The sequence below is a fragment of the Pleurodeles waltl genome, chromosome 6 (assembly GCF_031143425.1).
Source record: "Pleurodeles waltl isolate 20211129_DDA chromosome 6, aPleWal1.hap1.20221129, whole genome shotgun sequence".
Classification (NCBI taxonomy): Eukaryota; Metazoa; Chordata; class Amphibia; order Caudata; family Salamandridae; genus Pleurodeles; species Pleurodeles waltl.
The window spans coordinates 42,720,503-42,744,637 of NC_090445.1; the positions used below are offsets into that span (position 1 = coordinate 42,720,503).

Below are 24,135 nucleotides of genomic sequence, written 5' to 3' on the forward strand. Positions count from 1 at the left end.
TGTCTTGTTGAATCTCTCAACCAAGCCATTAGTTTGTGGATGGTATGGTGTAGTGAATTTATAAGTCACTCCACACTCATTCCACATGTGCTTTAGGTATGCTGACATGAAGTTGGTACCTCTGTCAGACACCACCTCCTTAGGGAAACCCACTCTGGTAAAGATACCAATGAGGGCCTTGGCTACTGCAGGGGCAGTAGTCGACCTAAGGGGAATAGCTTCAGGATACCTGGTAGCATGATCCACTACTACCAGGATATACAGATTTCCTGAGGCTGTGGGAGGTTCTAGTGGACCAACTATGTCCACACCCACTCTTTCAAAGGGGACCCCCACCACTGGAAGTGGAATGAGGGGGGCCTTTGGATGCCCACCTGTCTTACCACTGGCTTGACAGGTGGGGCAGGAGAGGCAAAACTCCTTAACCATGTTGGACATATTGGGCCAGTAGAAGTGGTTGACTAACCTCTCCCACGTCTTGGTTTGTCCCAAATGTCCAGCAAGGGGAATGTCATGGGCCAATGTTAGGATGAACTTCCTGAACAGCTGAGGCACTACCACTCTCCTAGTGGCACCAGGTTTGGGGTCTCTGGCCTCAGTGTACAGGAGTCCATCTTCCCAATAGACCCTATGTGTTCCATTTTTCTTGCCTTTGGACTCTTCAGCAGCTTGCTGCCTAAGGCCTTCAAGAGAGGGACAGGTTTCTTGTCCCTTACACAGCTCCTCCCTTGAGGGTCCCCCTGGGCCTAAGAGCTCAACCTGGTAAGGTTCAAGCTCCAAAGGCTCAGTTCCCTCAGAGGGCAGAACTTCTTCCTGAGAAGAGAGGTTCCCTTTCTTTTGCTGTGTTGCAGTTGGTTTCCCAACTGACTTTCCTTTCCTCTTGGTAGGCTGGGCCATTCTTCCAGACTCCAGCTCTACTTGTTCACCCTGTGCCTTGCATTGTGCTCTGGTTTTCACACACACCAGTTCAGGGATACCCAGCATTGCTGCATGGGTTTTTAGTTCTACCTCAGCCCATGCTGAGGACTCCAGGTCATTTCCAAGCAGACAGTCCACTGGGATATTTGAGGAGACCACCACCTGTTTCAGGCCATTGACCCCTCCCCATTCTAAAGTAACCATTGCCATGGGATGTACTTTTTTCTGATTGTCAGCGTTGGTGACTGTGTAAGTGTTTCCAGTCAGGTATTGGCCAGGGGAAACCAGTTTCTCTGTCACCATGGTGACACTGGCACCTGTATCCCTCAGGCCCTCTATTCTAGTCCCATTAATTAAGAGTTGCTGTCTGTATTTTTGCATGTTAGGCGGCCAGACAGCTAGTGTGGCTAAATCCACCCCACCCTCAGAAACTAGAGTAGCTTCAGTGTGGACCCTGATTTGCTCTGGGCACACTGTTGATCCCACTTGGAGACTAGCCATACCAGTGTTACCTGGATGGGAGTTTGGAGTGGAACCTTTCTTGGGACAGGCCTTGTCTCCAGTTTGGTGTCCATGCTGTTTACAGCTATGACACCAGGCCTTTTTGGGATCAAAGTTTTTACCCTTGTACCCATTGTTTTGTGAAGAGGCTCTGGGCCCACCCTCCTGTGCAGGTTTTTGGGGGCCTGTAGAAGACTCTTTACTATTTTTAGTTTTGGTTGTCTCATCACCCTTCCCCTGGGGAGTCTTTGTGACCCCTTTCTTTTGGTCACCCCCTGTTGAAGTCTTGGACACCCTTGTCTTGACCCAATGGTCCGCCTTCTTTCCCAATTCTTGGGGAGAAATTGGTCCTAGGTCTACCAGATGCTGATGCAGTTTATCATTGAAACAATTACTTAACAGGTGTTCTTTCACAAATAAATTGTACAGCCCATCATAATTACTTACACCACTGCCTTGAATCCAACCATCTAGTGTTTTCACTGAGTAGTCAACAAAGTCAACCCAGGTCTGGCTCGAGGATTTTTGAGCCCCCCTGAACCTAATCCTGTACTCCTCAGTGGAGAATCCAAAGCCCTCAATCAGGGTACCCTTCATGAGGTCATAAGATTCTGCATCTTTTCCAGAGAGTGTGAGGAGTCTATCCCTACACTTTCCAGTGAACATTTCCCAAAGGAGAGCACCCCAGTGAGATCTGTTCACTTTTCTGGTTACACAAGCCCTCTCAAAAGCTGTGAACCACTTGGTGATGTCATCACCATCTTCATATTTTGTCACAATCCCTTTGGGGATTTTTAACATGTCAGGAGAATCTCTGACCCTATTTATATTGCTGCCACCATTGATGAGTCCTAGGCCCATCTCTTGTCTTTCCCTTTCTATGGCTAGGAGCTGTCTCTCTAAAGCCAATCTTTTGGCCATCCTGGCTAACAGGAGGTCATCTTCACTGAGAGCATCCTCAGTGATTTCAGAAAGGTGGGACCCTCCTGTGAGGGACTCACTATTTCTGACTAACACAGTTGGAGACAGGACTTGAGGGGTCCTGTTCTCCCTATTTAGGACTGGAGGAGGGACATTGGCCTCCAAGTCACTAATTTCTTCCTCTGTGAGGTCATCATCAGAGGGGTTGGCTTTTTCAAACTCTGCCAACAGCTCCTGGAGCTGAATTTTGGTAGGTCTGGAGCCAATGGTTATTTTTTTGATATTACAGAGAGACCTTAGCTCCCTCATCTTAAGATGGAGGTAAGGTGTGGTGTCGAGTTCCACCACCTGCATCTCTGTATCAGACATTATTCTGCTAAGAGTTGGAATACTTCTTAAAGAATCTAAAACTGTTTCTAGAATCTAATTTCAAACTTTTAACAAATTTTTAAACTCTAAAAGACAATGCTAAACAGGGACTTAACACACAAGGCCCTAGCAGGACTTTTAAGAATTTAGAAAAATTTCAAATTGCAAAAAATGAATTTCTAATGACAATTTTGGAATTTGTCGTGTGATCAGGTATTGGCTGAGTAGTCCAGCAAATGCAAAGTCTTGTACCCCACCGCTGATCCACCAATGTAGGAAGTTGGCTCTGTATGCACTATTTCAAAGTAAGGAATAGTATGCACAGAGTCCAAGGGTTCCCCTTAGAGGTAAGATAGTGGCAAAAAGAGATAATACTAATGCTCTATTTTGTGGTAGTGTGGTCGAGCAGTAGGCTTATCCAAGGAGTAGTGTTAAGCATTTGTTGTACATACACATAGACAATAAATGAGGTACACACACTCAGAGACAAATCCAGCCAATAGGTTTTTGTATAGAAAAATATCTTTTCTTAGTTTATTTTAAGAACCACAGGTTCAAATTCTACATGTAATATCTCATTCGAAAGGTATTGCAGGTAAGTACTTTAGGAACTTCAAATCATCAAAATTGCATGTATACTTTTCAAGTTATTCACAAATAGCTGTTTTAAAAGTGGACACAGTGCAATTTTCACAGTTCCTAGGGGAGGTAAGTATTTGTTAGTTTAACCAGGTAAGTAGGACACTTACAGGGCTTAGTTCTTGGTCCAAGGTAGCCCACCGTTGGGGGTTCAGAGCAACCCCAAAGTCACCACACCAGCAGCTCGGGGCCGGTCAGGTGCAGAGTTCAAAGTGGTGCCCAAAACACATAGGCTAGAATGGAGAGAAGGGGGTGCCCCGGTTCCGGTCTGCTTGCAGGTAAGTACCCGCGTCTTCGGAGGGCAGACCAGGGGGGTTTTGTAGGGCACCGGGGGGGACACAAGCCCACACAGAAATTTCACCCTCAGCAGCGCGGGGGCGGCCGGGTGCAGTGTAGAAACAAGCGTCGGGTTTGTAATAGAAGTCAATGGGAGATCTAGGGATCTCTTCAGCGCTGCAGGCAGGCAAGGGGGGGGTTCCTCGGGGAAACCTCCACTTGGTCAAGGGAGAGGGACTCCTGGGGGTCACTCCTCCAGTGAAAGTCCGGTCCTTCAGGTCCTGGGGGCTGCGGGTGCAGGGTCTCTCCCAGGTGTCGGGACTTTGGATTCAAAGAGTCGCGGTCAGGGGAAGCCTCGGGATTCCCTCTGCAGGCGGCGCTGTGGGGGCTCAGGGGGGACAGGTTTTTGTACTCACAGTCTCAGAGTAGTCCTGGGGTCCCTCCTGAGGTGTTGGATCGCCACCAGCCGAGTCGGGGTCGCCGGGTGCAGTGTTGCAAGTCTCACGCTTCTTGCGGGGAGCTTGCAGGGTTCTTTCAAGGCTGCTGGAAACAAAGTTGCAGCCTTTCTTGGAGCAGGTCCGCTGTCCTCGGGAGTTTCTTGTCTTTTCGAAGCAGGGGCAGTCCTCAGAGGATGTCGAGGTCGCTGGTCCCTTTGGAAGGCGTCGCTGGAGCAGGATCTTTGGAAGGCAGGAGACAGGCCGGTGAGTTTCTGGAGCCAAGGCAGTTGTCGTCTTCTGGTCTTCCTCTGCAGGGGTTTTCAGCTAGGCAGTCCTTCTTCTTGTAGTTGCAGGAATCTGATTTTCTAGGGTTCAGGGTAGCCCTTAAATACCAAATTTAAGGGCGTGTTTAGGTCTGGGGGGTTAGTAGCCAATGGCTACTAGCCCTGAGGGTGGGTACACCCTCTTTGTGCCTCCTCCCAAGGGGAGGGGGTCACAATCCTAACCCTATTGGGGGAATCCTCCATCTGCAAGATGGAGGATTTCTACAAGTTAGAGTCACCTCAGCTCAGGACACCTTAGGGGCTGTCCTGACTGGCCAGTGACTCCTCCTTGTTGCTTTCTTTGTTCCCTCCAGCCTTGCCGCCAAAAGTGGGGGCCGTGGCCGGAGGGGGCGGGCAACTCCACTAAGCTGGAGTGCCCTGCTGGGCTGTGACAAAGGGGTGAGCCTTTGAGGCTCACCGCCAGGTGTCACAGCTCCTGCCTGGGGGAGGTGTTAGCATCTCCACCCAGTGCAGGCTTTGTTACTGGCCTCAGAGTGACAAAGGCACTCTCCCCATGGGGCCAGCAACATGTCTCTGGTGTGGCAGGCTGCTGGAACTAGTCAGCCTACACAGACAGTCGGTTAAGTTTCAGGGGGCACCTCTAAGGTGCCCTCTGTGGTGTATTTTACAATAAAATGTACACTGGCATCAGTGTGCATTTATTGTGCTGAGAAGTTTGATACCAAACTTCCCAGTTTTCAGTGTAGCCATTATGGTGCTGTGGAGTTCGTGTGAAACAGACTCCCAGACCATATACTCTTATGGCTACCCTGCACTTACAATGTCTAAGGTTTTGTTTAGACACTGTAGGGGTACCATGCTCATGCACTGGTACCCTCACCTATGGTATAGTGCACCCTGCCTTAGGGCTGTAAGGCCTGCTAGAGGGGTGTCTTACCTATACTGCATAGGCAGTGAGAGGCTGGCATGGCACCCTGAGGGGAGTGCCATGTCGACTTACTCGTTTTGTCCTCACTAGCACACACAAGCTGGTAAGCAGTGTGTCTGTGCTGAGTGAGAGGTCTCCAGGGTGGCATAAGACATGCTGCAGCCCTTAGAGACCTTCCTTGGCATCAGGGCCCTTGGTACTAGAAGTACCAGTTACAAGGGACTTATCTGGATGCCAGGGTCTGCCAATTGTGGATACAAAAGTACAGGTTAGAGAAAGAACACTGGTGCTGGGGCCTGGTTAGCAGGCCTCAGCACACTTTCAATTGTAAACATAGCATCAGCAAAGGCAAAAAGTCAGGGGGCAACCATGCCAAGGAGGCATTTCCTTACAGGCAATAATATCAGGAATGAGGCCAATAAAATGGTGCAAATGGTAAAAGGAAGAAGGCGAACTATGAGTAAAACCAACAGATAAAGAACCATTACAGACAGGAAAATCAGGATCTAACAATAAAACCAACAAAATTAGAATAACAATGTCCGTAACTCCAGGAATACAACTTGAAGCTGGAGGGGCTTGCAGAAGCCCACAACATTCTTTTCAATGATTCTGTAAGGCTAACCCATCAAAGTAATATAGCAGCTTCATAGCCACCTCCCAGTTCCCCCCAACCTACCTGTTGTCACTTCAAACTCTTTATCCAGGAGTGACCGATCGCTGGCAACCAGTCTCTCAGGCTCAGCATCAGGATCCCTCCTCTCGATGATCCCCACCTGCTGAAGGAGAAGAAATTAGGGCCTCCTCTACTTGCACAAAACTACTGGCACATACCAAAAGAGAGACCCAGGGCACTGCCAAAAATAAAATAATATAAAGATGGTGATGCCAGGTGGCTCCACAACCGCAGGACGCCAAATCCAGTACCTGTAAATACTTCCATTCAGTCTAATTATTAGATATCTTAGCCCAATGCATTTGTTTAAAACACAAAGGGGGTGATTCTGACCCCGGCGGACTTAGACCGCTGGGGCCAGGGTCGGCGGGAGCACCGCCGACAGGCCGGCGGTGCCCCGCAGGGCATTCTGACCGCGGCGGTAAAGCCGCGGTCAAACCGGCAACACTGGCGGTCTCCCGCCAGTGTACCGCCGCCCTGTTGAATCCTCCAAGGCGGCGAAGCTCGCTGCGCCGCCGAGGGGATTCCGACCCCCCCTACCGCCATCCAGTTCCCGACGGTCCGCCCGCCGGGAACCGGATGGCGGTAGGGGGGGTCGCGGGGCCCCTGGGGGCCCCTACAAGTATTTCACTGTCTGCTTGGCAGACAGTGAAATACGCGACGGGTGCAAATGCACCCGTCGCACCTTCCCACTCCGCCGGCTCGATTACGAGCCGGCATCCTCGTGGGAAGGTCGTTTTCCCCTGGGCTGGCGGGCGGCCTTTTGGCGGCCGCCCGCCAGCCCAGGGGAAAACTTGAAATACCCGCTGCGGTCTTTTGACCGCGGCGCGGTATTTTGGAGGGTGGAATTCTGGCGGGCGGCCTCCGCCGCCCGCCAGAATCAGAATCACCCCCAAAGTCTGAAAAATCAAGTTTTTGTGAAATAGAGACCCAGGACTGCACAGGCCTGGGAGTTGAAAAATGCAAACTCTCGCTCCCTGATGCCGCCCTAATTAATCAGATATTTATTCTGGCAACCAGTAAAATAAATAGTCATGTTATGAACACGCAGTATGGCAGTACATCTGGCAGACTACAAGCACATTAAGAACGTGAAGGTAGGTACGCATATCTTTACTGGACCAACACAGCATTGGACCAAAAACCTAGGCTGGCAGATCAGAACAGAGAAAATGTGTTCCGGAGCTAAAGCTAACTCCATCACAGAAAAATGACAATGACAAAGGATAGGTACTACTAGGTTCCCAACAGTCTGCCCAAGTCCTGCTTTCTCTATAAGGGTCCTGTATAGCCTACAATTAGCTCTGAAATCATTATCCAGCTACGACTTTTTTAACAGCCACCATAGTCTAATAATTGCCAGCAGCTTATTTCATGCATCACTAGCACTCTGTGTTTGCACTGTTAACACTTTCCAAATCTTTGCAGCCTTCGAATTAAAGATGCATTTTATTGTTTTAGACTGCAATACAAGCCAAAACAGCGCAAATCACACATGCCATCAACATCCCCTAGCAGACTAACTGGAACACACCTCTAATCACCATGACCGGCATACTCCAGTTTTGGTGTGGCGATTTTAAATGACAAATGGAGACTAGCACCAAATTAAACTAAAGATCCAAAGCTACAGAAGCAAATGTGACGAATAACACCTGGGTTTTCCCGCACATATGGGTTTCTCAAGTAAAAATAACTTGTGTGGCAGGCCTTAAGTTACCAGTAGCCCATATTGTCCATGGTGGCTTCAAATAGAAAAGCAGCAACCCCTGCAGCAAAACTCATACGTGTACTCATGCACCTTAACAGCTCTTCACTGATCATGCATCCAGAACTTCCTTTATCTCCCTAAGCATCACAATTCCTCAGTCCTTTTCTAGACCAACCATCTTCTGGGGAACAGATATATTCTAGTTTACAAAGAGGAAAGGGCTCTAGAGGGACAATGTTGCTGCTTTAGCCCCATGTTTCTTTTGTATTCTCAGAAATGCCTTCGTGAAAAACAGGCCTTCAGTGAGCAGAATCTACCTACACACCAGCAAAACAAGCGACTGCATGAAAGTGTCCTTCAAACCAGACAATCAAGCCCTAGGCCTAGTGCAGCCTGCTGTAGAACTTGCTATAGGAGGAAATCCCGGCAGAGTCAGGCACTGTCCTCTATCCACCTCAGAAAGCCAGAGACATCAAAGAAAACCTAAAATGCAGGGTTCCAGCAGATCTGGGCAATCACCCCTACCGGCAAGCAGACTTGCCAATAGTGAAAGTGGCTTGGTATGCAGAAGCACTCAGCAGACAAAAGAACTGGCAAGGGACAAAGCAGCTTGAAAGGGGAGGCCTCAGTCTTGGGTAGCAGAGATGCAGCACTACCTGCTAGACTGCTGTAAGAGGAAAGAAGATGAGAGTTTCTCCCAATGAATGCTGGGTCTGTGCTTCACTCTCGTACTATAAGTCTCAGTACACCAGACTGATGTTGCAGGTGATGTGATCTGTAGGGGCCAGTGTCTGGGATGGGGTGCCTATTCAAGTCTCTCCTACTGGTTACTCCATCACCCACACAGAGGCCTACCCACAGCAAGAAGTCTTATTTCCCAAAACTGAGGCATCCTCTATAAAAAGGAAATAAGGAACCTATCAGAGTCCAAAAATAGAGAGCTTTTCAATCTCATTTGGCAGCTTTTGGTTGAATCAGTTGCTTGTACTGATACTACTTTTTAGGCTAAGTACTTATTTTGATGATGAGGCTAATGTCAAAGAAAATATTGTTGGCACATAAACTGGAAAATATCCAAAATAAACATAAGCTGCACAAATAAATAAAATACTTGTTAAGCAACAGTTTGGCAATCTGTACCTAAAGCACGGAAACCTGTTTTTTTTATTTCAAATATTGTTATTGAGTATAATGCAGTTTGCAATGTTAAGAAAGTCTTCACATCCACACAATTCTGTAATAAAGCAAATAATATATTGCATGCTGGAACCAGCATGCAAACAGCAAAGTACATGTGAGGGATATTAGAATTACAACTATAAGCTCTGAGCACCAGATACAAAATAATCATTAAAAGGCATTTGTAAATAAAACGGTGACTGATTTTTTATAGGTCAATCTCCAGGATAGATTGCAGATGCAGACATTCCGTGAGCCATTTTGTCTAAACCAGAAATCTGCAGATTTTTAAGAGACATGAAACTAAAAATTAGCATTATTATGCGAGGAAAACATCAAAGTCCATATTCTAAGATTCCTTACAAACAGACTGAATATTGCTATATTAATATGGCTACAAAATTCACATAATGCAAATAACAGATTTTATTAAAAAAGTGTTTGCACTGTGGCTACCTGGACCACTATATCAACAGTGTGCACATACCTCCACACTCAGGGTTTCAGGACTTCTAAAGAAACCAAATTTAGATCCTTTGGACTAGTGGATCAATAAAGAGCATACTTGTTGGTACACAATATCAGAAAAGGCAACTGGTGAGCGGTCTTGGTTTTCAAAGACCAATGGGATTTCATTTGACCAGAGTAAAGTTTACTGTCAGATGAGGGAAGTGGGTGTCAAAAAACTAGTACGCCTAGACATCTTAAGGGAGCTTGAAAATGTAATCTTCAAGTGGACTGAGTTGAAACAGTTCCTATTGACTTCTGCCCGGGTTGATTTGAATACTATATAAAATGTGCAGATTGTTACAAGAGCTTCGTGCTACCTTAAAAGTTATTGAGGGGTTCCTCTCCTTTGTAACAGGGTTGCAATCTGAACCATTTCTGACTGGAAACATGTTTCCTCCAATGTTATTAAATGCCGGTTACCAAGCAGGATGGCTATTTCACATCATATATTTAACATTTTTTACATCCATGAGCAAATTTGTATTTAAATTGTGATTTTTATATCCAAAGCAGAGACCCTACTCCTAATAAAGTCCCTTAGTATTCAACATCAAAACATTACATTTCATAGGAGAGCCTGACTTCAGTCCTAGTCTGTAGTGAACACCACAAGGAGGAAAGACAGTTCCTTAGCACTCAACTACTGAGGAGGAGACATGGAAATGACAATACTCAGGTGATGAACTATAGCATGGGAAGAGTAAAGACGTAAATGTAATAATGAGGATGACTGGGATTTAAAAGATCCACAAATTTGAGAATACATCTCTGGTTCTAGCAAGAAGGGTTGACAACAACTCTAGGAAGAAAAACATACAAACCATGTAAGTGGAAGAGCATGGCAAAAGTAAACATTACTCCTCGACTAGGTTCATAATAGTAGTCACTTGTAGGGGAGAGACAGCAGTGGATTGGGAACAAGAAAACCAGTCAGGGTTTCAGAGAGCAAAGTTAGGTAGGGAAAACAACCCAGATGTAATAAACAAACTAGATCTCATCTGTACAGGGAATCCATATATAGAGTAGTGGTGTGGATGGAGAACACACCAGTTCTTGTCTGTTGTGGTGCACACAAATTGGAAGGGAGAATCTAATCTGAATGACAATGAACACAGATAGTAGCCATAGACAGAAAGAGACTTCAGAGAAAAGTATGTTCACTGAGATTCCTGCAGTTACAGAAGGGGAGTAAATACATTCCTGACCCTTGACCAATGGGGTTGGCCAAGACCTATGTGGCAATGCAAATGCTACATACCTGACCACTGCCGGGTCGCGCCATAGTCTTCCGAGCTCTGTGCACCTTGGGTTGGGGCTCCTGCCCTGACGAGGTAGTAGTTGCTACAGCAGCAACAGCACCAGACATCAAAGACTCTCCTCCACCCACCATTGCCGATACCTCCACAGATGTCCGCGTGCCCGGCACGCTCAGCAGTTTCATCGTCAGGCTTTGGATGGAATTAGGAGACTTAGTGGTCCCGGTAAGAGACATCTTGGCTCTACTGGTCCCAGTCACTCTACTGGGAGATGTTGGAAAGCTTTTTGTAGCATGCCCTGCAATGAAAAAAGCAATAAAAATAGTTCAGATCAAGCTATTACTATTGTATTTCAAAATGCCATAGAATAAATTAGCTGTTGAAGCATAAAGTCAGTACATATGTGACTGGAAATGCAGTACTGTACCCCAACACAATCAGGCCCTCATTCTGACCCTGGCGGTCTTTTCGCAAGACCGCCGAGTTACCGCCGCGGTGAAGACCGCCGACCGCGGCGGTATGCCGCTGTGCGCATTCTGACCGCTGGGAGCGTTCCGCCGGAAAACCGCCAGCAGCCACACTGGCGGTCGGCGGGAAAGTGGAGACTGGTCAACCTCCACCGCCACGCCAGCAGAACACCGCCCACAGAATTACGACCCACATTTCTGTGTGGCGGTCTTCTGTTGGCGGTCTTCTGTTGGCGGTCACCTCCCCATGGCTCCCGTCGCCTCCCGGAGGACCAACACACAAGGTAAGTTGATCGTCCGTGAGGGGAGGGGGTGGGGGGGTGTTGTGTGATGTGGGCGTGCATGGGGGTGTGCGTGTGAGTGTGTAGAGGGGGTGTGTGAGTGCGTGTATGCGGGCGGGGGGTGCTGCTGTGTCTATGGGTAATGTGTGCTGTTCGGCAGGTGCGCATGTCTGCATGTATGTGTGCGGGTATGTGTCCCCGTTGTGTATGTGTGTGTAGGGGGTGTGTATATGTGCATGTTGGGGGTGTGTGCATGTCGGGGTGCATGTATGTGCATGTCGGGCTGGGGGTGGGGAGGGGGTTCGTACCACCTCTGGGGGGTGGCAGGGGGGTGGAGGGTGTGGGGGGAGGACTCGGGTGGGTAGTGGGGGGTGGGGTAGACCCCTATCAGTGCCAGGGAAGGAATTCCCTGGCCCCGATAGTGCTTACCGCCATGGTTCGCACGGCGGTTCCCGCCCGCAAGAAACCGCGGCGGTAGGCAGGGTCATAATACCCTTGGCGGTCTTGGGACGACCGCCGGGCCGGAGTGCGCAAACTCCAGCCCGGCGGTCATGACCGCCGTGGCGGTCGGAGTGGAGAAGTGGCGGTCGGTCGCGGCGGGGACCGCCGCGGTCAGAATGCCATTTTTAATACCGCCGGTCTGTTCGCGGTCCGACCGCCGTCTCTCCGCCGACCGCCAGGGTCAGAATGAGGGCCTCAGTGTTCTCTTACTTACCCAAAGGTCCTTGCTGACATGCTCCTACCATACATAAATAGTTAGGAGATATATTATTCATACTCAAACTATTTTACTCAGTCAGATCAACTTTCAATATGTCAAGATTTTTTTATAAGTCACCTAACAGTGCCCATTAGCTACTTTGCGTCTGGCACAAAATGACATCGAGACATGGGGAGATAAAGTGGTTTGCAAGCAAGCACACAATGTCTTAATGAATTAAACCAAAGATTAGAACTCTGACTTCTTGGGTTCACAGCAGATAACTATGCAATAAAATGCATCTGACGAGGAAGAGGAAAACCTGACCACATGACCATACAGTGTATTTTCTGCATGATGTCTTTCAATGCAGTTGTTCCACATTTTCATTGCTCTTACTTGTTCATGACTTTGAGATTTATTAGTTTAAGGGGCCAGATCAGCAGAGAAGGTGGAGCTCTGGGTTTGTACTCGACTCACCCAGCAACAAATACAGAAGGAGGTCAGGCAGAGGAAAATATATCAAATATTTCTACATGGGCCTGCAGTTGTCCATTTGTCTGTTTTGGATCCTAATTTAATAAGTTTTCTATCTCTTTGGATGGGCAGAGAAGCCTCTCTCATAGTATCATAAAGCCTTCCCTTTTAGAACAAGTTAAATATTCCAGTTCAGCAGGCATATGTATAATAGAGACTGAAATTTTATCGAGAAGGTATGTTGGAGAATTGAAATTGCACCCATTTCTCATTTCTCTGATATTGATAACATACAAGTGCTATGAATGCTTGAAGGCACAGGAGTATATTGAAGGTAGTAGGGTGTCCAACACACACAACAGATTCTAGGACACTTCAAGACTGGGGACCAGTACATTTCAAGGAGGCTGCTCAAACGCATGAATGGGAGAAATGGGTGCAAATTCCATTTTGTGACCTAATATTTCAAGAAGCAAACAGTCTCTGACAGTCACAACTGTAGTTGCACTTTCTTGCAGCAGCTTAGTAAATGAAATAATGAGGATGACTGGGATTTAAAAGAACCACAGTTAGAAGTAAATCATGGCTCCGGTACAGAAGACTGATCACTGTGGGTTATCTTGCAGTGGGCAGGTTTTATAGTCGATGCCAGTTTGATGCTGGATGCTGCAATTGTATTGTTCCTACACTGAAGTAAACAACATGTACTTCAGAAAGTGTAAAACAATCTACAATTTAAAAAAATGCTGACTGCAATTATAAATAAAACCATTTTGTGGGAAATCTGCCTTTTGTGTGCGGTCACCCTTCATCAGCCAGCCCAATCACATGCAAATCAGTCTTGACCCTGTTGCCCATGGGAACAGTCCAGCCCGAACTGCCAGGCCAGGCCCTCCCTGGACTGGAAACAAGCATCCTGGGACCCGTTTCAGGGTATCACCCTTCATCAGCCAGGCTAGCTTGAATCCAGTAGCACAGTGAACACAGGACCCACGTCTGGGCATACCCTTCCCACTTAGGGCAACTTTAGCAACACAAAACTATGATAAACAGAGTGCTGAAACTTTTCAAACACTCACCCTCAGACCCAGATCTGGGTTTAATCCATGATTCTTTAGTTCGCCATGCCAACCCAGTTTGGACCCACCCATATGCAAATCAGCCTTGACCCTTCTCCACATGGGAACAGTCCAGCTTGAACTGCCAGGCCAGGTCCACCCTGGACCGGAAACAAACATTTGACCGGTTTCCGGGTATCACCCTTCATCAGGCAGGCTAGTTTGAATCCAGTGGCACAGTAAGCACAGGACCCACATCTGGGCATACCCTTCCTACAAAAGGATGATGGATGGAGTGATGAAACTTATCAAACACTCACCCCAGCCACAGACCTGAGTTTAATCCATTGTTCTTTTGCTCACCATGCCACCCCAGTTTGGACCCAGCCATATGCAAATCTGTCTTGACCCTGTTCCCCAAGGGAAGAGTCCAGCCCTAACTGCCAGGCCAGGTGCTCCCTGGACAGGAAACAAACATTTGACCGGTTTCAGGGTATTACCCTTCATCAGCCAGGCTAGCCTGAATACAGTGGTGCAGTGAGCAAGAGACCCACATCTGGGCATACCCTAGCCACTTAGGACGCACTAGGAAGCTTTGTGAAAGATATTTTGACCCCTACAACTAAAGATAAACAGTCAGCGTGTAGTACAGATTGTGTAACTCTCATTGTGGTCTACTGGAAGGGGCTGGATAGTATTTCTTAAGGTGCACTGCAGCTGAAGCTGTAAGCTGCTGAGCTACTTTGTTGGCTTAAGTGCTTAGTTTTCCTTTCCTGAATGTCCACCATCTTCAGGTAGGCATCAGGATAAAATATAAGGAGGAGGGTGTCATACTTAAACCACAAAGTCAGAAATGTCTCTGCAAGGTCATGGCCAGTAGGAGAGGGTACATAGCCTGAGATTTCTGCAACAGGTGCATTCACAGACTCGGCTCTCAAACCAACTTACACAGTGTGGTCCCCATCACTTACAGGTTTGCCTGCCCTGGCACTAGAAACAGTCATTTGACTCAGCTTCAGGCTCTCATTTTCCTAGCACTACCGGTCACATTTGCTTCTTTTGATCTTGAACCAGTGCACGGCTTCCCACGCAGGTGGAAAGTGGGAGAGCGTTAGAAGCCAGCAGGAAGGTACTGCTAAATGAGTGCCAGCCTACCCGAGGTAGAAAGGTTGATTTTTTTATGTGGTGCAGAAGCCACGTTCCTTTTATACATCCCATCATTTGAACAATTGCTGTAAGAGTCTGGGAAGTATACAGAAAGCTGCAGTCCACATAATGTTAGAAAGTCATAACCACCGGGGGCTGTCTTGCTTGGAGGGACAAGGGGCAGTTTGGGCCTGCAAAAACAGATCTCCAGCACATCAAAAGGGCAGAACTAAGAGCTCAGGAAAAGGGGTGCTAAGAAATGTTAAAAGGAGCCCTGTGGTTGTTAAAAGGAGCCCTGTGAGAGGTAATGGCTCAATGCAGGGAGGAAGAAGAGTACCCCCCCCAATCCCAGCCCCATGTCACAGAATGCTGGAAGTCTACTGTACGGAGCTGCTCCATCGTGTGCAGCATCTTTTGGGCCAGCAATCTCAAGCTGTGCAGGTGCAGGATTTCTTCCTTGCAGACGCATGTCTAGTCTATCAGACAAAATACTCATAAAAACATGTCTTGGGTGCCAAGGGATAGAAATCCCTCATCCTTGCAACTGTAGCACATCTCTAATACACTATAGTTATCTCCATGGACAACTGGGCACTACATTACAGTGCAAGACCGTCACAGGGCCACACCAATAGGAGCAATGAACTATATAAATGACAATGAATAGGGACATACTTCGGCAAAATATTTTTTGTGTGCAAAGTTGGCTCAACATCAGCCCAGAACAGTCACAATACAGGTAAAATAATTGATAAATTATAAATGAGGCAGATGGATCTCTAGAACATGCACACCGAGATCATGTCTGTTCAATTCAAAGATCTGATCAGCTTTTCCTTCCCAGTCCCTTTATTCCCAACTCTTACATGAAGTGACATGCCTCTAAAAATCTTAAAGATTTTACTAGACCCTGCAGGTCGAGTAACTTGAATAATCTACTCTACCATAACTGTAATATACTTGACCTGTAAATGGGTCTTAATTGTGTGACCCTAGGCTACGGAGTCGCCTTTTTCTTCATTCTCACAGAGCGTACCTTCAAATATGTGAGCCCGGCATTTCTGCTGCACAAAAAAACTTTGTTTGATTAAATTGACTAAATGCTTGCTCCATGTATAAAACAAATCTAGCCCACATATAGGGGACACATGATCCATTATTTGTCTCTTAGTTTACTAATAGCATTGCTACCAGGGCAGGAATGTTTACAGGTTTATGTTTAAACACTCATTTTTAATAAATATATTACTAAAGCATGATGTGGTAGCACACTGTCATTTACAGAGAGAAAATTTCAATGGAATGGCCAAAACCCTTCCCACTAACTTGCAGCTTTACTGATAAAACTATATAATGTATTAACAAACCTGTGAAAATCGAGTTTCAGAAAACATTTATTCTTTGCATATCAGAAAGTGTTCTGATTTGTTTTAATCCTATTAAAATATTTTTATATCACACAGAAGTACAAAAAATTGTATTTCACTGCTGAAAAATATATTTTGAAATGTGCATACAGTTGACTTAGCTATTCAAATGTATGTTAGGAAAAAACTGACAAAATCCTGGAACTCTGCAGTCAGAAGGAAAATTTATTGTAAGACAACCTGTCTTTTTACCTCTGTCTCCGAGCACAGCGCAAATGTGACAAGAATAAGATTTAAAGGCCTCCTTCACTTTCTGACTGAACAGAACACCTGTTCTTTGTCAACTCGCCAGAAGGGTCGAGTAGGTCCTAAAAATAGCTCAACCTGATAAAATATGACTCACCATAGCGAGTAGGCAAGTAGAGTTTTTTTAGGCCTGACTGAATATTATCACTCACATCTTTGCCATCTTGGTAGCACGTCTTTCTCAATTCCCCCTGTCATTTTCTCTGTATTCCCAGAACGCTCTTGTTTTTGTTTTTCGTCCAGTACTTAAACTCTTTACTTATGTGTTCTTGAATTTTTTAAGATTAGAAAAACTGGTACATCTGAAGAAAGGACCAATGTGGTCTCTACATTTAACGTGCAATTCTATCATTATATGTGTTGCCTACAAGATGCACACTTTCATTATGATACTGTTTGTGATTAGGAAACAAATAATCAAGAAAAAATAAAACACTGACACTGGGTATGTAAGGACATATACCCATCAGGGAGATTTCACAACAGCAAACAAATTCCAATGGAGCACTGCAGTGGGGTTTCGGAGGGATGTCATCTGTGGTATGCTTTTAAAACAGCTATTGTTATGATCACATGAATTTTCTTTATCAGCAATTATTTCAATAGTGTGGCACACACCGGGGTGGTGGCAAAAAGTGTTCTTTCCACAATAGGGAACACTAAACAGGTGCCAGATGAGGAATTACTTTCCAAGTGAAAGATTGGATGTAGCTGCTGGAAGCTACTTATTCCCATATTGCCTCCACATTCAGGATTGACAGAGTACTTTTCCACTGTCCCACAAGAGCCAAAGAAATTAAAGGAATAACACCAAAAGTAGGAACGGTATAATGCCTTATAATTTGTGAGGTACCTTTTACTGGAAGTCTAGTGACTGTAGGTAAAGTCTTGAGGAGAGGAAAAGGGAGGTTACTCAAGTGCAACAGGGCTTGTAAATAAATACAAATGAAAATGCAAGTGAAACAGATTTCTGAACCTTGAGAATGCATTACAATGTGGCACATGCTTTCCTAAAGGCTCCAGTACCAATACCATATACTTTTTTATCAGAACTTTATTGTCATAACTTTAAGCAAAACTTGCCAAATTGCCAATTTTACTTCAGGTGCCTGGCACTGTCTGGAGACATGTGTGCTTTTCTTACCAACAAGTGCCTTGGAAACCGGGGTGCCAGCACCTGTGACTGGTGCCATGGAAGCACCATCACTATCAAGGCTGACACCTAGCTCGGCAGCGGAAGTCGAAGGTACCAAGCCAGTTTGGTCCAGAAGAGGGTTCTCATCTTCTTGGTCTGTTGGTGAAAAGAAGGCACCTAAGGCCTTTGAAGCTTCGTGCTCAGACATTGCTTTGGGTACAAGATGCCTTTCTCCCTCTTGGCTGGATGGCACGAAAAAAGCACCCAGAGCCTTTTCTGCTTCTCGCTCAGACGTCTCCTTGGAGACGTGAGGCTCTGGAAAATAAAAAAACAGAACAATGAGAAAGAAGTTAAACTTGAAAACTACAATTCTCAGGCAATTTAGCTATTGATGTGTATGTGTGTAGCTCAACAATGCCTGTCACTTCCAGCGCTAGAAGGGGGAATGGCCATTTACACAGGGCATTGACTTTGGGCTGCACTGCCAGACATTAAGGACGGATCACTTGGAATTAGGAAACTGGTGAAGGGCTACAAAACATCCCATTTAAGAAGACTTGTTGTTATTAATTTAAAGGAGCACCACAAGTTATATAAGGTTGGGTGACAAAAATACCTGAGAAAATATACACAGGCCTCGAAAACTCTACTTGTCCACTCGCAATGGTGAGCCATATTTTATCAGGTCGAGCTATTTTTAGGACCTACTCGTCCCTCCTGGTGAGTTGACAAAAGAACAGGTGTTCTGTTCAGTCAGAAAGTAAAGGAGCAATAAAGACACATTTAAATCATGTTCTTATCTTGTCACATTTGCTCTGTGTTCAGAGACAGTGGTCAAATGTCAGCTTGTCTTCTTACAATTAATTTTCCTTCTGACTGCATAGTTCCAGGATTTTGTAAGGTGAACTGTCTGACCTGCTGTACAAAGAGTGTGAAACAAAAGGCTGTAGAGTGTCAGGTTTTTCCTAACACACAACATTTAAATAACTAAGTCAACTGTACAGACATTTCTAAGTATATTTCAGTAGTTGTGAAAGACCATTTTACGTACTTCTATATGATGAAAAAATATTTTAATATGATGAAAAGAAATCAGAACACTTTACTTGGTGAGGTGCAAATGATAAATTGGTTTTCTGAAACCTAATTTGCACAGATTATTGTAAATAGACTCTATATTTTATCAGTAAAGCTGCAAATTAGTGGGAAAGTTGTTGGATATTTGTAGTCTGTAAATAACAATGTGCTACCACAGCATGCTTTAGTAATATATCTATTAAAAGGTAATGTTTGAACATAAACTGAGAAACAATCCTGCCCTAATGGCAATGCTATTAGTAGATGAATAGGCAAGTCATGGATCATGTGTCCACTATACGTGGGCAAGAGTCTTATAATACACAGAGCACACTTTTAGACTATTTAATCAAACAAAAGGTTATTTTGCACATCATAAATGCTGAGCTCACATATTTGAAGGTGCATTTGTGAGAATGAAGAAAAAGAGGACTCTGTAAACTAATATATTTACCTAGGATCACACAAATTGAGAGCTGTTTACGGGTCAAGTACATAACAGTTGAGTAGATCATTCAAGTTACTCAACCTGCAGGTCTAATAAAATTTTTATGATTTATCAAGGCCTGATACATGAAAACTGGGGAATTCTTCTTCCTGAAATATGTGATCTTACTTCTCAACACACCTTGAGAAGCTATCCAACACAAAACGGTTGTCAGGTTAGTGAATTCTAAAGATTTAGGGTCTTATTAGGGGTTTGGCGAACAGTTTTGGCCATCCCCCAAACGTCCGATGGGGAGGTTGCCGCCATTGTGGCTACCTCCCCACAGGGCCCATTAAGAGTTTGTTGCTAGGTCAGCGGGCGGAAACGTGAGTTTCCACCCACTGGCCTAGCGGGAAACAGCCTACAGCATTGTCGGCGATGCTGTAGGATGCACCAGCACCCTCGCAATGTTCACTGTCTGCCAAGCAGACAGCAATGTTCACTGTCTGCAAAGCAGACAGTGAACATTGCGAGGGTGCCAGCCAGGGGGGCCTCTGCACTGCCCATGCAAAACGCATGGGCAGTGCAGGGGCCCCCTCTGGGGCCCCATGAACCTGTTCTCCGCCAGCCTTTTCATGGCAGTGCTACCGCCATGAAATGGCTGGCGGAAAACGAGGCCGTAATCCCCAGGGACTGCCGGGATCTTTGAACCTGGCAGAGCTGGTGGTCACTGAGTTAGGAGTCAATGAAGTAAAGTTATTCAATTTGATTATTCTAGGCATTATTTGAGAGTGGAAGTCAGTAGACATTTTGCAATATGTAAAAGTTGGAAAACCCTATAGAGGCAAGAGAAGAGGTATGTGGCAGCACAAGAGCACCAACACAAGGAAATAAAAATGCCAGTCTAACCTACTAAAATTAGCACAAACAACCAGCTAAGATCACTTGTGAGAGGGGTGAGAAAAGAGAGCAATCTATTATTTCAAAGGCAGATGATAAATCCATAAATATATGAGCCAGCTCATTCACTTTCAACATTAAGGAATACAGGGGGATCACAAGCACAACATTCAGAACTCTTTTAACACCCCTGGACAATAAGAAACTTAAACTGATGTCTTCAACCATGTTTTCACAGGTCCACTTAATAACCTCTAAAAGTTGCCCATTATTTGATGCTAAGGAAAGTTTCTCAGTGATAATTTACCAGAGCACTTCAAGAGATAAAACGTGTGAAGATTTTTTTTTTATGAGCAATTTTTTTTCTACAACTAGCAATGTATTGTGGCCATGATGGCTTTATTACGGCCCATCACTTGCCCTGATTATACATATGAACACGTAATAGCTTTATAATATGAGCTCATGACAGTTATCTTACACACTTATGTCTTACTAACTCCTAACTATACTGACAATCCACATTTCATTGTGAATCTGTACCTTCTTACTGGAACAGAAAAACTTGGGATATATTATCTATGCACATTTGACAAGCACTTCCATTAGCTTGTGTTTAAAAATTGCATATGCATTCAAAGCCACTGCCTGAACTTAGACAGAAGCAACCTTTAAGTGCGCTGACCAGAAATACTCACCTGCGCCATCTGATGCAACACTCAAGTTGGACTCTAATATGGCCACTGTTGCTGCCTCTATTGAAGGATCCCCCTGAGAAACAAAAAGAAGAATCTAGCATTAAAATCCACAGCGATGCATGCAATTAATGAGAAGAAGACAGGGGGGGGGGGGGGGGGACCAGAGGGATGAATGAGAAGTGTTGGGGGGTGGGTAGCAAAAGATGGGCATGCATGAGGATGAAGTAATGAGGGACAGGCTCAGCTGACTCAATAAGGGGGTGGAGCAGAAGCACATGACTGAACAAAGGGGTAGGGCAGAGATGTGGGACCTAGTGAGAGGAGTGTGGCACAATAGTAAACCAAGTTGGGGGGGGGGGGGGGCACAGGGTGGAAGGACAAGCGACGGTGTGGGCAGAGTGGAGGGACCGAGCAAGTGGCAGGACCAAGCAAGTAGGTGAAGCAGAGTGGCAAGACTAACCTGCGAGAAGGGCAAAGTGGGAAGCCCATATGGCAGGAAGGGTAGAGTGGCAAGCCCCTATTTCAGGAAGCGCAGAGTGGAGAGACCATATGGCGAGAAGGGCAGAGGGGGTTTTCTATCTATGAAGGTACAGATACTTACATTGATTTATTCTGCATCTTTGGTATTATTGGATTATTTGTAGAATTATTATAGTTTACAACACATCAGTTTACATAGAGGTAAATATTATTGAATGGTATATTTTTTGTATTGTTTGTGTTTAGATGAAATACTGTGTTTCTAGTGTTTTTTTCTGTATATACATGCCCTGATGAAGGTGATGAAGGTGGCTGTGAAATTATAAATTTACCAGGAAATTAAAATCCACCGAAACGCACGTTGGCAATGGGGCACCAAGGCGGACAACGGAATACCAGAGTTTCAGAAATCAACGGATGAATTATTATACTTGGATTAGACCAACCTGGAAAATAGACGCACTTTTCTTGGCTGGAATATGTTATATTAAAATTGGAATTCAATGTGAAATAGGATTAAAGGCGTTTACGTTTGATTTGTTTGCCATTTGTACTATTTGTTCATTAATTAGACAGGAGAGTAATTTTTCTTTAAGAATTTGTGTCGACTTCCATGAGTTTCTCTCCTTATCATTTCAGGGACCCCTTGTGGTGTGTTTTTTCAGAAAGGGTAGAGTGGCAAGCCCCTATTTCAGGAAGCGCAGAGTGGAGAGACCATATGGCGAGAAGGGCAGAGGGGCAAGACATAGGACCAAGGGGCAGTATGTGCGAGTCGCAAGACCAAGGGGCAGGAGGGGTGAGCCACTAAGCAGAGGAGCTGGAGCAGTAAGATATAGCAGCATGTTGTAAGACCGAGCAATAGGAAGAGCGGGTCACGAGACCAAGCAGCGAGAGGGGCGAGAAACAGGAAAGGCCAGTCAAGAATCCAAGAGAAGGAAATGGCAAGTTAAGAGAGTAAAAGTAATGGCAAGTGCAAAAGTTGGGAGAATCATGAGTGCAAAAAGGATGGGTGAATTGTGAGAGTGTGAAGGAGTGAGCCTAAAGAGGGAGAAGGAAGGGGAGATGTGAGACATAGTGAAGGAAGGATGAAGAGTTAGAGCAAAAAAACAAAAAAAGAAGAAGAAGAAGAAGGACTGCTGAGAACAAGGAGGGGTAAAAGAAGGAAGAAGATTGTCAGGGAGAAGGAAAGGGGTGCTGTGGTGAAGAAGGGGCGTGCAGAGTCTAGGAAGAGAGAAAGCAGGCAGCCATGGCAGGCCCGGAAGAAAGAACTTTGTAACTAGGCGGAACGAATGAAGACTATGACCAGGCAGAAGAAAGAGGATGTGGCCTGGAAGACACAAAGGAAGGTTGTGAGCTAGCAGAAAAAAAGGGCAGTCCGTGGCCAGGCTGAAAAAAAAAAGGGGATCCGTGGCCAGGTTGAAAGAAAGGGATATCTGTTGCCAGGCTGAAAGAAAGTGGGGGGCAGTGGATGTGGCCAGGCTGAAAGAAAGGGGAGGAAGGGGGGCATGGTCTGGCAGAGAGGGGGGGGGGTGCTGTGACTATGAGGTAAAAGGGATAAATCCATCACTGAATTTCTTATCATCCACCTTCCAAATCATTTCCTGAATTCTCCTTATTTCAATCAACTCTTCTGGGAGTCCAACTGCCAATGCATCCCCAGTAAAGGATGGACACAGACAGGGTATCACCTCTTTGGGCATGATGGGGTCATAAAGGGCCTTGGGCAAGAAATACTATTTCACTGAAACATATAAAATCATGTGGCTCACCCACACTAGCAATACCCACAACTACACTCCGATCTAGGCGACCAAAACACTAGCATTGCATTCACATTCTATCACCACACACCCTCAAACTACAGAACTTAAATTCCACCTCATGCTCATTAATGTGCGCCCTGCAGTACTCTATGCAACAGACAACACAGACCTCACCACTTATCACAAGCTTGACTCCCTTTTCATTACCGAAGCACTGTCAACCTCCACATCCTGGCACATCTTAGATGTCCTTCTTCCCAGAGGCTACAGCATCCATTGTGTGGACCACACACATAAGAAGGGAGGAAGCCCCATTTCAATTCATTAGTTCTCCTGGTCCTGCATGCTGAGTAAGCAAGTAACACAACTACATGATGCTGCTAAAATGCCATTTCCCATTCTCTGCAACTCAGACACTCACTGTCCAGCTCATCTATGGGCCTCCCAGAAAGAACAAGGACTTGATAAATTCTCAGATCTCTTCACCGCCTCATCTACCAGACGTGCCCATAGTACCCTCTTGGGTGGCTTCACAAACAAGAGACACTCCTTTCAACCTCATCATCAGCCACAATCTAATGCACACCACTCATAACTCTGGACTGGACCGACCACTCTGCTGTCCCTATCTGCCTTCTATGCGTCCTGTGTACAAACCAAGGTCAATGCAAGAAGAATACAATGCAAACCTTCAAAGACCTCTCAATAGACAACCTAATGCATGAACTCATCTATCACCTCCACATCGGACACCAACACCCTTCTAGACAACCTCAACACTTGTTTGGAAAACTATGTGAACATACACTCCTCAATTAAAAAATAAAAGTGCAAGACAAAGCCTTCACATCCCTCGTACTTCAAAGACCTTGCTAACAATAAACCATCCATCCACAGTCAGGAAAGAAAATGGAAGAAAAACTGAACTCCAGATGACCTTGTGATATGGACGTCCCTCTGTGCAACAAACAGACAGCTCATTTAATAAGCCAAAGTAAATTAACATATCAACACCATCAAAAGCAGAACAATCAGGAATTGCAACAATTCCCTGCCATGCCCACTTATTCCTCACGCCACAGAAAATGCAAAGCCATCAACCTCTTCTTCACTGAAGAAATATAGAAGATCCAACAGCACATTGACAACATCAACCCTGCTTTCTCTCTTATGCCCATCAATTCATGCATAATCCTGCAATGTTAAGTCTTCAAAGCCCTATCTCTTGCAGATCTCACCAACATACTC

General features: G+C 45.5%; 1 protein-coding gene across 5 annotated transcripts in view; it reads right to left on the bottom strand.

The window, feature by feature from the left end:
- EHMT2 (euchromatic histone lysine methyltransferase 2) overlaps window positions 1-24,135 on the bottom strand; it is a 220,706-nt gene that overhangs the window by 189,183 nt on the left and 7,388 nt on the right. For 2 of the 5 annotated variants that reach the window (XM_069237196.1, XM_069237193.1), the window contains exons 2-5: window positions 20,645-20,717; window positions 17,552-17,857; window positions 10,608-10,903; window positions 5,953-6,052 (exon numbers count right to left, since the gene is read on the bottom strand). In XM_069237196.1, coding sequence (XP_069093297.1) covers window positions 5,953-6,052; window positions 10,608-10,903; window positions 17,552-17,857; window positions 20,645-20,717 — 775 coding nt within the window. The remainder of the gene's footprint in view (window positions 1-5,952; window positions 6,053-10,607; window positions 10,904-17,551; window positions 17,858-20,644; window positions 20,718-24,135) is intronic. The other 3 variants (XM_069237192.1, XM_069237195.1, XM_069237194.1) reach the window with 3 other exon arrangements.